Source organism: Heliconius melpomene, chromosome 1 (assembly GCF_056956725.1).
Source record: "Heliconius melpomene rosina isolate 202511_hmr_F chromosome 1, ASM5695672v1, whole genome shotgun sequence".
NCBI classification, from domain to species: domain Eukaryota; kingdom Metazoa; phylum Arthropoda; class Insecta; order Lepidoptera; family Nymphalidae; genus Heliconius; species Heliconius melpomene.
The window spans coordinates 11,967,449-11,983,172 of NC_140389.1; the positions used below are offsets into that span (position 1 = coordinate 11,967,449).

The following is a 15,724-nucleotide window of genomic DNA, read 5'->3' on the forward strand; positions in this document are numbered from 1 at the left end:
AACTTCGATATCTTAAAATACAATGCTCGCTATTACATTATGTATGTGAAAAAAAAAGATTTTAAAAATATACCTATATATTATTTATTAAACGAAACTAAATTTGTGGTGGAACGCCAGCTAAAGAAGAGCGCGAACTGCGAATGAACGAAGACGAACTGAGCGAGCGAGTTTTGCAAGACCTGTGACGTCACGCGAGTCGGTTATGGCCCGACGGAATCTCGCGTCGCGCGCTTACACTTACACAATATACAATGCCTACACAATATCTCAAAAACTAATAGACGTATCAAAATAATTCTTTCACAAGTATTTTTTGTTTTTAAAAGACAATACGATGAGCTAGAATTTAAAATTAGTGATTATTCTCCATTCTGTACTTTCCATCTTCATATACATAATTAAAACATATTACGTTTTCTTTTCCTTTTCCACTTTAAACATATTTTCCTACATCATCTTAATACGGCTTTACATTTATATTTTTCTTATTCACTCATTCTTGTACTCATTTTGCTCATGGATTTTTTATCTATATATATAAAAGGACTTGTCCTCACTGACTGAGGTAAGACGCACGCACAGCCGTAACCGATGGTAGAAACGTGAAATTTGTTTTTTTTGTAAACAAAAGTTTACTTTCGTAATCTGGACATCCACTAAGAAGGGATTTTGAAAAATTTTAACCCTAAAGGGGTGAAATAGGGGTTCAAAGTTTGTATGGAAAAAATGTAAAACGCCACCGATTTTTATAAAATTTGAAGATTTTTAAAAGTATTTAATTGAATACGTGTTTCATCGTTTTCTAGAATTCTCTCCCTAAGGGTGCAAATAAGGGGTTGAAAGTTTGTATAGGTTTTTTTTAAATCGTCACCAATTTTTATAAAATTTGAAATTCAGACTCTTAAACGTATATAATTAAACATATGTTTCATGGTTTTCTAGAATTCACCCCCTAGGGGTGCAAATAAGGGGTTGAAAGTTTGTATAGAAAAATCTTTAAATCGCCACCGATTTTTATAAAATTTGAAATTTCGACTCTTAAAAATATTTCATTGAACACATGTTTCATGGTTTATTAGAATTCACCCCTAAATACGCAAGCGAAGCTGCGCGCGTCCGCTAGTAATTTATATAGCCTATTGTATCTTTTTGTGTACATACAAATACTAAATAGTCTGTATCAATGAGTAAATGTATTCTGTGGTCTGTATCTATATTTCTATAGTCTATATATACTCCGTAACGTAAATAAAACACTTAAAAAACTCAAAACTAAACAAGGAATAAAATAAATGTCATGTTAATAAATTACCTTAAGTTATATTGTTATAATTGCAAATTATTTCTTAGGTTTATAATTCCTTCTCATTTTCATTAAAATGAATACTTTATTAACTTTAGTTTGCCTTTTGTCAGTGTTTCTTAATAAAACTAATTCTGTCAGTATAGAAGACCTAAACATACCGCCGGAACATATTTCATACGTTCTAAATTTGTTTCCGTATTTAGAAAAATCCAGCAAATCTAGTTTGCATAAACCACTAATGCACACTAAAGGTTGTTGGGGCTATGAATCTACATGTAATAAAAATAATTCATATCATGTTAGACCTTTTTGTCCTGGGGATCATAGAGGTTGGGTAAAATCAAAAGAAGCTCAATATGAAACATTTTACACACAAGCCGATTTTGGTAATGTATTGATACAATATAAGATCAATAACAATTTTTATTATTAAGGCTTTCTTATATTTATACTTACCACTATCTATTGCAGGTTATATTAAAGAGCAAATTCAAGAATTAATGGTAATGTGTGAAGCTTCATATCCTCAAGACAGCTCCTTAGAATGTTCTAAATATTTAAGGTTTGCATTTCATGTAGAATAAAATACCTGGTTTCAAGCCTATTCCTAACATGAAATCATTGCATCATTTAAATGCATTGCATTGTAGGTATGCATTTTGCTTAAAATTGATTTGACCTCACAAGACTGTACTGGGTGGTAGCAACTGCTCTACTTTTAAGTGATATTTCAAATCCATACCTAAAAAGTATTAGCAAAAAGTAATGTCAATACTTTAGACATAGGATTATTATTTTCATTTCATGATTTTTATCTATACTTTATTATGTGTGTACATACTGTGTGTACTTTACTTTTCATCCACAAAAAACATCCCAAACAAGAAAGGAATGCCTCCTGTTGTTCGTCATTCTTTACAAATTACATTTTATTTTACAACTATAATTTTATTATTTATTTTGTTTGATGATATGACTTAAATTTTTAGCAAAATCTCTTTTTTTTACTTATTAGGCATTTATAGAGTAGTTAAAACTGTGCTTTCACTTAAAGTGGTCAATATAAAGACACCTATATAATAAACAAAATTTCTGTTTATAAAAAATATTTTTAATGATTCATAATATTTACATTTAAAATATGGATAAATCATATATTTTTTTGCCCTATATCAATAACCCCTTGTTTAATTAAATTTCATTACCAATTAAGAAGCTACAATTATTTTACAGATTTTGTAGGGGCCGTAATATTATGGTTAATTTTACTAGTTTAGTTGGCCGAGGTGACAATCTAAGATATAAAATGGATATACTAGGACCTGGTCAAATAGGTAATTTCAAAGAATTTGCATTTATACTTTACTATATTACGATTCCATTGCAAGTGAGTGTTAGTGTGTTCTGGTAAAAAACAGTGTGGCAATGATTGTAGCCAATCAATATCTTGCAAATTAAGTAGAAAGTGGGGAATGTAGTATTGTAACATTAGGTTTTCTTTGCCTACCCATATGCGGGATATAGCATGAAGCTAAAATACATATATATTTTTTTCCATTTCACACTATCCCTCAGACCAGACAACAGGGTAGACAGTAGTATTAAGACACTTTATTTCCCACTTTCTGCCGAATTATTAAGATATTGTCTGTTAATTGTTGGTACTCAATGTCGCATTATAAATTGTTACTGGAACATAGAAATGAACATATTAATAAATAATAATTAATTTCCCCAATGATGATCAAACACAAAACTGTTTAGCCATACTTGTGGCTGCACCATAACCGCCTAAAATAAATATGATATTGTATATTATGTCAAAAATATATTTCTTTATGTTTTTAGGTGGCTATTGCAAATTATATTCCGAAAGATTAATGCAAGAAGCAGAGCACATGAGTGCTTTGCAATCTTGGTCACCTGAGTTTGTTAATTTTGTTAAAACCACTAAAAGACCTATTGTTGATGGAATGTGTGATGTTATTATAAAAAAGCCAACTTATATTATGAAACTTGATGCAAGTAAGTTTTTCTATAACTAATGAAGACAAAGAATTCTAAGTGAAAATATAATTGATATCTTAAACATTTAAAATTTTAGCTGTCAATATGTACCACCATTTTTGTGATTTCTTCAACTTGTATGCAACACTGCATGTGAATTCAACACATCCATCTACTTTTGGTAAAGACAACCATATTCTTATCTGGGAAACCTTCACATACTATTCAGCATTTGAAGATGCTTTTAAAGCATTTACTGATAATCCCATATGGGATTTGAAAAAATTTAGAGGAAAAGTAGTGTGTTTCAAAAATGTAGTATTTCCTCTACTCCCAAGAATGATATTTGGCTTATATTATAATACTCCTTTGGTAAGTATATTTTATATATAATAAATCAAATTATGTCCTTTAAAAAAAATAAGATGCCATTGCACAATTATTATAACTTTGATGAATTTTAAAAAAAATATATGAAACAGTAGAAATATTTAAATAACATTATTTTGCTTATTAGGAGGATATTGTTAATGTATAAGGCCATTAAGGTGGTGCTCCACCACACTGTCTAACAATTTTCATTCTCTTATTCTGCTAACAAGACACAGTATGGTGTTGAGTTCCAGTAGTCAACATAGGTTCTCTCTGCCTACCCTGCTTTATGCAAGATACAGCGAGAAGCTGAAAATGTATCCATATCCATGCTTAGAGTGAAGAATATCTTATTTTTTGTTTTCAGATATATGGTTGTCAAAGGAGCGGTTTGTTTCATGCATTCTCAAAACACATATTACATTCATTGAATGTAAAATTACACCACAGGACCAATGATAAAGTGAGAATTACATTGCTATCAAGGGGAACTACATATAGAAACATATTAAATGAACATGAGATTATTAAAGCATTGTTAAGAAATAAACAGTACTATGTGCAAAGGGTTGTGTATGATAGGAAGATGACATTTACTGAACAACTAGACATAACCCATAATACTGATGTTCTAATTGGCATGCATGGAGCTGGACTGACTCATTTGCTATTTTTACCTGATTGGGCAGCTGTTTTTGAGGTGTAAGTATAGTGTCATAAGAAATCTTGTTATTATGAAAAGTAAAATCTTTATTTAAATAAATTTGAAACCAGAGAAGCTAAAAAAATGGCTTAGAATGTCCCAAGGAACTTACATTCATAACTTTACCTGTAAGTAACTTATTATGGGAAGTTTTACTAGAAATTCGGTTTTAGCTTTATGTTGTATCTCACTATATACTTAGATGTCTTAATACTAAGATTCCCTTTCCGCCGAATTTTCGAAACATTGCATGTTGAGTAACCACTCGAGTTCAATCATCGAGTTTAACTGAACTTCATGCTGCGTTTTGTCTTATCAGAGCAAGCAATTCAAAATAATGGTACTAATGAGAATCAAACCTACAAATGTTATAATATGTTTTATATTTTTCATCTGTTTTAAGGATTTGCATTTAAAAATAGTTTATATTATATTTACAACTTATAAAAAAAATTGCATAATAACAAAGAAACATTAATTGTATATTACATATTAATACTAATAAATCAACAAAGAAGTGAGATTCAGCTATACACATTATTTAATTGGTTCATATTATATGGTATTTTTTTTATTTTTCAGATATAATTGTGAAGACCCTAATTGTTATTCTGACTTAGCTCGGCTACGCGGATTGAAGTATGTCACATGGGAGGATAAAACAAAACTTGTGCAACAAGATCAAGTAAATATTTCACTTTGATTGTTTATTTATAATCCTTATTACAATACAAGTGTGGCCATCCATTAATTACGTGAGGCTCAAAAAGGGATAAGGCAGAGGGGTGGACGGTGGTCTACGGATAGGGGGTGTAGTAAGATATTACAAGTGTATTTATTTTAGCACTTGTTAGAATATCTATATCTGATTCTCTCTTGTGAAGTTAACTGCAGCAATGATATTGCTTGCATGGATTTCAAGTAACAAAAATTGGTATTTAATAAAGAGGTGTTAGTGTTGACCGGTTTAAATTGGCCTATTTGTGTTTTGTTGTAATATTATTTTAGTGACATCTTTGTCTACAACAACATACCCTACGTTTAATAATATTATTTGATTTTATTGACTGTTGTCAAGTATTATGTGATAATTATTATTATTGCTGAGCAAAACAGAAAGTTTACGGTGTATCCCGCTCCCAGCAGGGTAGGCAGAGGGAACCTAGTGTTAAGACACTCTGTTCCCCACTTTCTGCCGAATTCTGGAGACATTGCGTGTTGAGTGGCGGAACTCAACGCCGCTCTTTGCCTCGACACCAGAGCGAAGAAATGAAAATATAAACGTAAATAAATATTTCACTTCTTCGTGTGGGGATCGAACCCAAAACCGCCGCGTTTCTTTTTAAAAAACAAAGCCAAATAACGCAAACTGTAAATATGTGTTTAGTTTATTGTAAAAGATAATTTGATTTATTTTGTTTCATTTTAGGGTAACGGGCCTGGTGGGGTCTCACATGCAAAGTTTACAAATTATTCATTTGATGTAAATGAATTTCTGAGGTTAGTAGAGATCTGTGCAACTTACGTTCGTCAGAGACAGGACTTCAAGAATTTCATCGAAGCCTCAATGATGAAAAAGTCACATGAAGAGCTTTAATATTACATTAAAGCTCTTCATCTCAAAACTAGACATAAATATGTGATATTTTTGTTTTTATTTGTGTTACTTAATTTATTATTTAAGGTCTAACAATTATGTCTAGAAGAAACATCAACAATATAAACGCATATCAATCGTACGTAATAATTTTGATAACAAAATAATAAATTGTGCATCAAGAATTTAAAGGTAATATTGACAGATTAAAGTGCGATTAATTTCTGAAATCAGAGCTAAACAGTGTTGCCAGATCTCATTTCAGTAAAAAATCGGAATTTTCAAACATTCTAATTAAAAAAGCGGGATTCTTTCACCAAAAGCGAGACAAAAAATTAAAGTAATTTATCCATTTATTTGAATTTTAAATAAAGTTTCCAATAGTGTTTTTTTTACAATACTGCTCATCACTACTTGTACTTAAAAACGATATTGTCTTGGTTTACCATATAAGGCAGTTAAGTCTTCGGGATAATTATTCATAACTAATATACTTATTTGTATTTCAATTAAATTATTAGTAAGCAATTAAAAATTAAAGTTTTTAAGTGAATAATTTTTGGGTAAAAAATCGGGACGTTTGGCAACGCTGGAGCTCAATGACGTTAAAGTTAAAGTGACGTATTTCTATTTCTTTCATTATATTTATACTAGCGGACGCGCGCAGCTTCGCTTGCTTATTTAAGGGTGAATTCTAATAAACCATGAAAGATATGTTCAATGAAATATTTTTAAGAGTCTAAATTTCAAATTTTATAAAAATCGGTGGCGATTTAAATATTTTTCTATACAAACTTTCAACCCCTTATTTGCACCCTTAGGGGGAGAATTCTAGAAAACGATGAAATACGTGTTCAATTAAATACTTTGAAAAATCAAAATTTCAAATTTAATAAAAATCGGTGCCGATTTAATTTTTTTTCCATACAAATTTTCAACCCCTATTTCACCACTTAAAAAGTTAAAAGTTAAAAGTTTTTAAAATCCCTTCTTAGTGGATGTCCAGATTACAAAAGTAAACATTTGTCCAAATTTCACGTTTCTACCATCAGCAGTTACGGCTATGCGTGCGTCTTACCTCAGTCAGTGAGGACAAGTCCTTTTATATATATAGATTATTTCTAATTTTAAAAGTAATGTTGTGAACTAACATCCTTTCACTAAAACTAGTTTTTCATGACGTTATTTACAGCAAAAGTTTGTTTAAATAATATTTTGAATCTAAATAATATTTGATATGTATTAAGAGCCCGTGATTTCGTCTTTGTTAATTTTAAAATTGGTCCTGCATAAAGCAAAAATGAGATTTTTTGTACAAATGGATGACATTGATCAAGCCATAATATATACGGGATTGCAAATTATCGTAGCATCTAATTAATTAAACTACTTTTTAGAGTTCTGAAAAAAAAACCTAAAAAAAGGACCCCCTTATAGGATCACTTGTCTGTTTGTCTATGTTTTAATGATAAAATTAAATAAGTAACGTCGAAATTGTACATTTATTATGTTTGTATTATATAAAAAATATTTTTTAATATTACGAGTTAATAATCGACATAAAAAATGGTAAAAATGCGAGTTTAGATGAATAATATTCATCTATATTTGTTTGCAAATATATTATGGCAGATTGTTTGCCACTTTATATCAAACACTTGAATAAATATAAAATCGAATTTAATTAACACTTATTTTATGTTTTGAATATTACCGCCAAAATATATGATCTATATGGGCTGTTGTGTGTCTATAGATATATTTAAAAAAAAAACATATTTTTATTTGAAAATAACAGATGTAAAAGAATGAAATGGTTACCGTAATGATACTTTTATATGTGACAATCGAATATTATTATTTAAAAATTAAGAAATCTATGAAACGTATCTGTGAAAAACAAACATTCCTATTTTGTATGGGCCATAAAGAATAGTATGTAAGTACTTATTTCAGATAAAATTGCTAAATAGTGTAACTTTTTTGCAATTGCATTTACTAATCCATACTATGAATAGTATTGTAATTCAATATTTGGTGTAAAATTGTCATTTATTAAATGATAATTTTATACAAAATATAAATTTGATCTTATGTTGTGTTGTAATATTACCAGGCTGTAAAAAAGATTAATTCTTTTATAGTTTCATTAAAATTATTAAATATTGTGATTATTTTATGGTTAATATCGCTTTAACTAATCGAATTTTGCTCAGCTTTATGATTATAGAAATACTCAGAACTTTTATATATTATATTTGTATAAATCCCGTTTTAAAAAAAGAAAGAAAGACAACGCTTCATGGAAGCTCTATGGTTTGGCCCAGTTTAGCTAAATAGTTTTATATTTTATTTAATGAATAATATTAAGTTCTAAAAGTATTTTTACATTTTTTACATAATTTACAAGTTAATTCTAAGATTGTTGCTTGTTCTTTTCGTAATAAAATGTCTACTATATAATAGTTTTGTTTACGATTTCCTTTCTTATTTTTAAAAATATATATCTAAATCTAATGTGAATTTTAAAACTACTACTGAAATAAACAAAAAATGGCAGCTTAACACAAGTTAAGAAGTTTGCCAAGCATTTTTTGTTGAAGTTCAGTAATCAAATATGTGGAACATCTGATGGGAAATAAGCAGTAGGAACCTAGAAAAAATAAGACACGGACTACCATGCTCTCTATACATCTTGTAACAATGTTTTCTTTAATTTTCTTTAATAAATAACTAGCGACCCTCTTGCGGCTTCGCCCGCTTTTACTACTGGATTATTCATATAATGTATGTTTGCAAAGCACTTAAGATAATGTGAACATTAATTAAACCCTAATGCAACCCGCATTTTTTAGTTTCAATAAGGATTTTCCAATTGTTTTACACAGCAAGGATTTTTTAGTAGGTACCGTAATTATAAATCTGTGCTACTAATCTTTTCAAGTACTTATTAAAATATATTTAAATGACTATTTTTAGGTAGTTAAATGACTATTTTTAAACGGAAGAAATTATAAAAAAAAACCTACCTACTAATAAGTTATTAGTAATAACTACTACAAAAAATATGAAACCAAATATATCGCGCTGAAATAATACACTCAACTCGAATTATCCAATACGTGCAAACGCATCTAAATCTTCGTTGTTATAAAGTCAGGCGGGTTTTTTTTTCGAGCTTGTGGTTAATGCTGAAGAGGTTATTCTGTCCCTGATGAAAAGCAAGCACTACGTGGCTGCCTGTGAGGAAAATTAAAGAGAATGCATCGGCCAGGAATCAAACCCGGGCCGCCCGCGTGGCAGGCGAGCATTCTACCACTGAACCACCGATGCGTGTGAGGCAGGCGACGCGGCGGACGCATGGCGAGTGGCGAGCCGTTTCGCAGCAAGGATTTTTTGATATTGTAACAACTTCTAAAGTACTTATTAAAATGAAAAACATATGCTGAGAGTAAGGGATAAGTGAAACTTGAGTAACATACAGCTGATGTGTCAATGGCGGGATGTGTCAACAATTAAATGCGTTTTTCTATAAAACTATTCGCAATTTCGAAAAAGTGTAAAAAGCAAATTTTATCTTCGTTTAACGTAGAAAATTAATAAAGTATTTTAAAGGATAAGGATTAATACCATTATGGAAAAATATGGCTCACAATAAAAAATATATTGAAATTGCGACCCGCTCGCGGCTTCGCCCGCCTTAACTACTGAATTATTCATATAATGTATGTTTGAAAAGCACTTCAGATAATGTGAAAATTAATTAAACCCTAATGCAACCCGCATTTTCGTAATTCCAATAAGAATTTTCCAATTGTTTTAAAATAAACACAAATAAATAACACAAATAACAGAAAACTTAAACGAAAGAAATTATAAACAACAGACTACCTACTATTCTCTTACCCAAAAATACTTAAACGAAAGATGTTACCAACTATGTCGCGTGGAAATACATTATAATTATTGGATAACTCCAAAATACGTGCAATCACTTCTAAATTTACTTTGCCAGGCGCAGAATTGAAGCATTCTCTCGGCCATCTCCGTAGTAGCTCAGAACGACATCAGAGCGTTGGTCCGACCGTGGTCCCAGGCGAAAACCTGCTTTAGAGCAGACACATGGAAGGGGAGGGGATTGAAATTGAACACTCAGTTTCTTGAGGAAGGCCTAGATTAAACGACCAAGATGACTGCTTATGAGTCGGATTTGGAGGAGGATAGAAAGTCCCTCGGAAGAAGACGTCTGACCTCGGGCGGCCGGGTATGCAGAGTGCTGCTCCTTAGGTGCAGGTGACCCGATACACCGGCGCAACGGAATACGTTGGACGCGAGGCGACCAATGTGTACCTCTAGGGTTTCTATTTTTAGGTTGCGGTGAGTGGCGCGTGGTGTTCACGTAGTATGGTGCCTGCGTCACTCGCCGGAGGGTGAGGTTCCGTACGACCTACAGGATTCCTCGTTGAGTAATACTCGCTAGGGCATTGTGATGTCATCAATGTATAGTGCGTAGAGAGCAGGTGCCAAAATTCTGACTGGGACAACGGCAGCGATCGGGTCGCTGCTAGCACTCTCAACTCTCACGCAAAATGTCCTGTCACTTACAAAGCAGAGCGGCAAAGACATGCGCGACGTGCTGGGGGGTGCCCGCTCTGAGCACTTTATGAAGTAAGCCCGGGTGCCAGACGCGGTAGAATACGCGTGCTACGTAAAGGAAGACTGCTATTGCACACTCTTACTCTCTCTCGGTTGATCACTGACCACCAGAGTGGTATACCCGCTCGCCAAACTGCTCGCTTTGTGGGTGGATGTGTCACTGAAGAAGTGAGAGGAGTAACTTCTCGAACAACTTGGCGACCGTACTAAGAAGGATTATAGATCGATATCCCTCAGCAGCATAATGAGCAGGCCTTCCTTCCATGCCCGGGGGAAAGAAGCCAGGCGGGTGCGGCGGATCCACTATTATAAGCAAAATGTTGCGGGGCACGACGGACGCGTGGTGGGCGGCGAACCGTTAATCAGCAAGGATTTTTTAGTACTGTAATTTTAAATCTGTGCTACTAATCTTTTCAAGTACTTATTATTATATATTTAAATGACTATTTTCAAACGGAAGAAATTATAAACAAAAACCTACCTACTAATAACTAATACAAAAAATATGAAACCAATATCGCGCTGAAATAATACATTTAACTGAAATTATTCAATATGTGAAACGCATCTAAATCTTCTTTGCTATAGAGGCAGGCGGGTTTTTTTTCGAGCTTGTGGTTAATGCTGTTAAAACAGCGACACCGGTTGGGTAGGCGCTACGTGGCTGCCTGTGAGGAAAATTAAATAGAATGCATCGGCCGGGAATCAAACCCGGGCCGCCCGCGTGGCAGGCGAGCATTCTACCACTGAACCACCGATGACTGCTCATCACGCGCTTGTGTATAAATAAGCAAAACGTCGCGAGGCGAGTTTCGCAGCAAGGATGTTTTAGTATTTTAACAACTTCTAAAGTACTTATTAAAATGAAAAAACAGTAAAAGACAGTTCATCTACATTAAATGGCCAACGTAACTAACATACTTAGTAAAACTTGAGTCGGCACAGCTGATGAGTCAATGGCGTGATGTGTCAACAATTAAATGCGTTTTTCTCTAAAACTATTCGCAATTTCGAAATAGTGTAAAAAGCAAATTTTATCTTCGTTTAACGTAGAAAATTAATAAAGTATTTTAAAGGATAAGGATTAATACCATTATGGAAAAATATCCCTCACAATAAAAAATATATTGAAATTACTATTTTTAGACAGAAATATGATCACTACACGTTATCCTTAAAAGATAAAAATATGCTCTCGCGGACTTTTTTGTAGATCTTATTAAGAGGAACAATACTCCAGTACATTTTTTTCATGTAGTACTTACCATTAAAGCAGCGCATGCGCGAAAGTGTCTCAACGGGTAGGACTTTAGACACATTTATCGTATTTATGTTAATTTACATAAGAATGTACAAATAATAAACTATATATAAACCTTCTACGGAAAATACTCGACCTAATGGTGAAAACCACTTCAAAATCCGTTGTGTGGTTTAGAAGAAGAAGAGTTAGAAACAACAGACAGACACGAAAAGCGACTTTGTTTTATAAGATATAGGATATAATATATAGAAATATATGATAAAGAAAATGAAGATTGTATTGTCTTTGTTAGTATCATTGATACTGGGAAAAGGTCACGTAACAAGTATAAAGCCTCTCCATTGCGCTGGGCATTTAGAAAGACAGTTGTGATAGTGGATGGTACTGAAATTAATTGAAGTGTAAAGTTAAAAAACGAATACGAGCGTAAATGATTAAAATTCATCATTTTGCAAATACGTATACATTTTTCATAGCTTCACGCTGTATCTCGCACATATGAGGATAAGCAGAGGGGCCCTGGACCAAGGAACCGAGTTTAAGATCAGTGAGACACTCGTACCACACATATCGCCGAATTCATGAAGCATTGCTTCTTGAATGACGGAACAACGTCGCGTTTTAGCCTCTTTACCAGAGCGATGAAATGACAATATAAAATATTTCATTCCCCCGTGTGGGTATCCAACTCACAACAATCCACGCTTGTGACCCTAAAGAGGTGTAACTATATCTCGTTTTGCTTAATGTACCTAATTATGGCAAAATATCTAGTACTTAGGTTCATACTTTTTTTTAAAAGTTTAAACATATTAAGTATTCGATAAATTTGAAGCAAGAGTAATTGCAAATTAAAAGTAATAAATAGGTAAGTTAAATAAAAGAGAAACTTTTAAACGACATGTACAAGTTTATTACGCCTTATTGCGTTTTCGAAATTTTATTGTAAGGACAGAACCCTAAGGATAATTATTATTTGTTCGTGTAGCGGTAAATCGTAAAACAATCGTGTATGGAGGCAATATTTACAGATGGAAAATAATGAATGACCAATGCCCGCTAGCTGCGGGCGTCGTGGTCATAATTTTTGATTTAACCAGATTGTATCGCTAAATAAGAATCAACAAGTAATTGAAATAAATCCGAAGTTATTTTAAGATGTAATCTTTAATAGTTTTTACGGTACGTCTTAATGTATGTCCTCTTTATGTATAAATTTATGATACTTAAATTCAAAAGGTAAGTAAGTAGATAAATTATTATAATGGCGCAGTGCAGATATTGTGAGGCGTAACATTTAGATTGGAGAAGGGAATAATTTATTTTGATAAGAAATAAATATTAACATAAATGACGATTCTTATATATTATAATACCTAATAATGATTTACCTATTAAATCTTCATGAGCTACAAATTTATAATATTCTTAATAAAGCCAGTAGTTGGTTCCGTTGACGCCGATGGCAGCGAGCACGGTGGTCGACTTTGCAACGACTCCTGTAATTCTTGTCGCTGATAACAATCAAAGGCGCCGTGCGGCGTCTAACACTTAGTTGGTATCTCCTATTTTCTATATTTATCAATACTTTTGATCATATTTTTAGCTTAATGTGAGATGATTAGTACCTATGACTTTATTGTGGTTCTGTGTTTTTGTGGCTGGATTTTTTTATATAATATTACATTAACTGACAAATAACTTAAGTCGTGAATGGGTGGATTATGCGTCGCAAAATTAAAATTTCGAGAAAGTTGAGTACAAAGTTTCGCATCCACTCTTGTTTCTTATTACTGTTAAACGACGTTAATAGTTTAATATTATTATGACAAAGCAAAACAAAACATACAACATTTAGTAGTACCTACCTACTAGATAATAAAAAAACTGGACAAGCGCGAGTCACGCTCGCCCAGAGAGTTCCGTACAAAACTTGGAGGTCTCGAGCTTTTTCTGAATTTCAGGTTTAACAAGCTTGCCAGAGTCCTTTTATCTGATACCTCACTTGAACTAGCGGTTTTAATACCAAATTTAACGACAAATGTATAGTTTTCAGATTGTTTTCTCAACTAGTAGGTAGGTACTACCCGTACATGCTTGGTGCCAAATTTCATAATTCTAGGTCAACCGAAAGTACCCTATTCATTTTGATTCCCTTTATAGTGTCGAAATATGCATTTTTTGCGATATAAGTAAAATAAATCAGCTTCTTGCTGTATCCCGCACGCAGCACGGTAGGCAGAGGGAACCTGGTGTTAAGACACTCCGTTCCCCCACTTTCCTCCGAATTCTAGAGGCATTGCGCGTTGAATAGCGGAACTCAACGGGACTATACCTCGCTGATTTATAAGCTGTTTTTTTTTAACTTCACATTTATTAAAATTTTACTATTGGCCTGAAATACACAACATACATTTTTTACTTTATATAGGTACATAATTGAATACTAAATACATTTAAATTCTAATAGAATTGTATAAAGCTCATATTGTGAAAGTAGTCATTCGGATGATTGCCAAATCTAATAAGTAATTAATAATATACGGTTAAATAAACGATTTTTGCAATAAGAGATCCGAAACATGAAGAATTTAACGTTGATGTTCGAACTTATTTGATTGCTAATAGCTGAGCCATTATAACAACAAGCAGGCGATTAACAATAGCAAAACACAAACAGAAGGTAACAGAAAGAAGATAAACATTCACGGTTCTTTCAAAAGCGTTGTACAATAGTCGTCATCAATTACGGGCAATAGATCGCCCAACATCATTTGTCCGTCTGTCCGTTATTCGACTGGGCTGGGACATTCCCACGACTCGCGGGACGATCGTGTTTGTTGTCGGAATATGTCCAACGAGAAATACTAATAGAAAATTGGTTCTGATTGCGTTTGCTCTCTATTTTGCTTGTTCTCGCTGTTTTTTGTAGTTCATACTTACTTTCTTTTTTGTTAAATAAAATCTTTATACTTGACAGAATATATCATGCAGTTACCAAAATTCCCATAAGTTATAATTATTCGAATACATGCAATCAATTTTACAAGCAGACGCATAAAATACAAAAAATACAAATACGCAGATTTCACGAGCTTAATCCCATGCTTATAATTATGCAAGATGATGAAAACCGTTGTTCTTCCGATGTTATCGAAGAAAAGGCTGAAGAGAAATTGCTCCGATCAAAAGATAATCACGTCGGAGCCAAATTGATCATTGATATAGGAGCCGCGCGAGAGTCCCACTGCGAGCTGACAACAATTTTAATTTGTACATCGTCAATATTCAATTCATTTTTTAATATTCTGATAACTTAGTACATTCAATTCGACTTCAATCCATAGCTATGTTATTTTAATTGGGCAGTTACTTATTTAGAGACAATGTCATGTCACTATCTGTAGCGACCACAGCTTTAATACCCGTCTAATCTACATATTGTTGAGGAGCTCATAGACCACTAAATCATTATTTACACATATTAGCTCCAGATTTAGGCCACCTCACCGTAGCCTCATTCTATCTCTCGGTCAATAAATATCAGATTAAAGTGCCGCTATTGTAGCCTTCACGCACAAACTAGTACCGTGGCTTTCAATAACGGTTCGCACTATGCAGATTATCACCGCGGCGATAACCACGACGTGAAAGCGATAGCGGTGACACGAGGCAGCTCGGCTGCGGAGCATGCTGACTGCTGAGCCACTGGTTTATCCTTATACATTTCTTTCAGGCGCCCAACAAATCATGGCCGACTGATAATTTCTTGGTAAATTTTCAATGTAAAATATTTTTTTTTTAATATATTATAAC

General features: G+C 32.9%; 1 protein-coding gene across 1 annotated transcript; it reads left to right on the top strand.

Moving 5' to 3' along the window:
- Positions 1–1,250: 1,250 nt before the first annotated feature.
- On the top strand, positions 1,251–6,048 carry Eogt (EGF-domain O-GlcNAc transferase). Its single transcript, XM_085186271.1, has 8 exons — positions 1,251–1,695; positions 1,781–1,871; positions 2,543–2,643; positions 3,158–3,334; positions 3,414–3,688; positions 4,056–4,390; positions 4,974–5,076; positions 5,821–6,048. Exons 1-8 carry the CDS (start codon positions 1,383–1,385, stop codon positions 5,986–5,988), a joined length of 1,563 nt encoding a protein of 520 aa, XP_085042397.1. The 5' UTR covers positions 1,251–1,382; the 3' UTR covers positions 5,989–6,048.
- The last annotated feature ends 9,676 nt before the right edge of the window (positions 6,049–15,724 follow it).

Excerpts from the sequence above, each read along its gene's own strand:
- Eogt (XM_085186271.1), top strand. The coding sequence starts at position 1,383 with ATGAATACTTTATTAACTTTAGTTTGCCTTTTGTCAGTGTTTCTTAAT. Across the intron at positions 2,644-3,157 it reads ACTAGGACCTGGTCAAATAG|GTGGCTATTGCAAATTATAT; the intron begins GTAATTTCAAAG and ends TTATGTTTTTAG. Across the intron at positions 3,335-3,413 it reads TATTATGAAACTTGATGCAA|CTGTCAATATGTACCACCAT; the intron begins GTAAGTTTTTCT and ends TTAAAATTTTAG.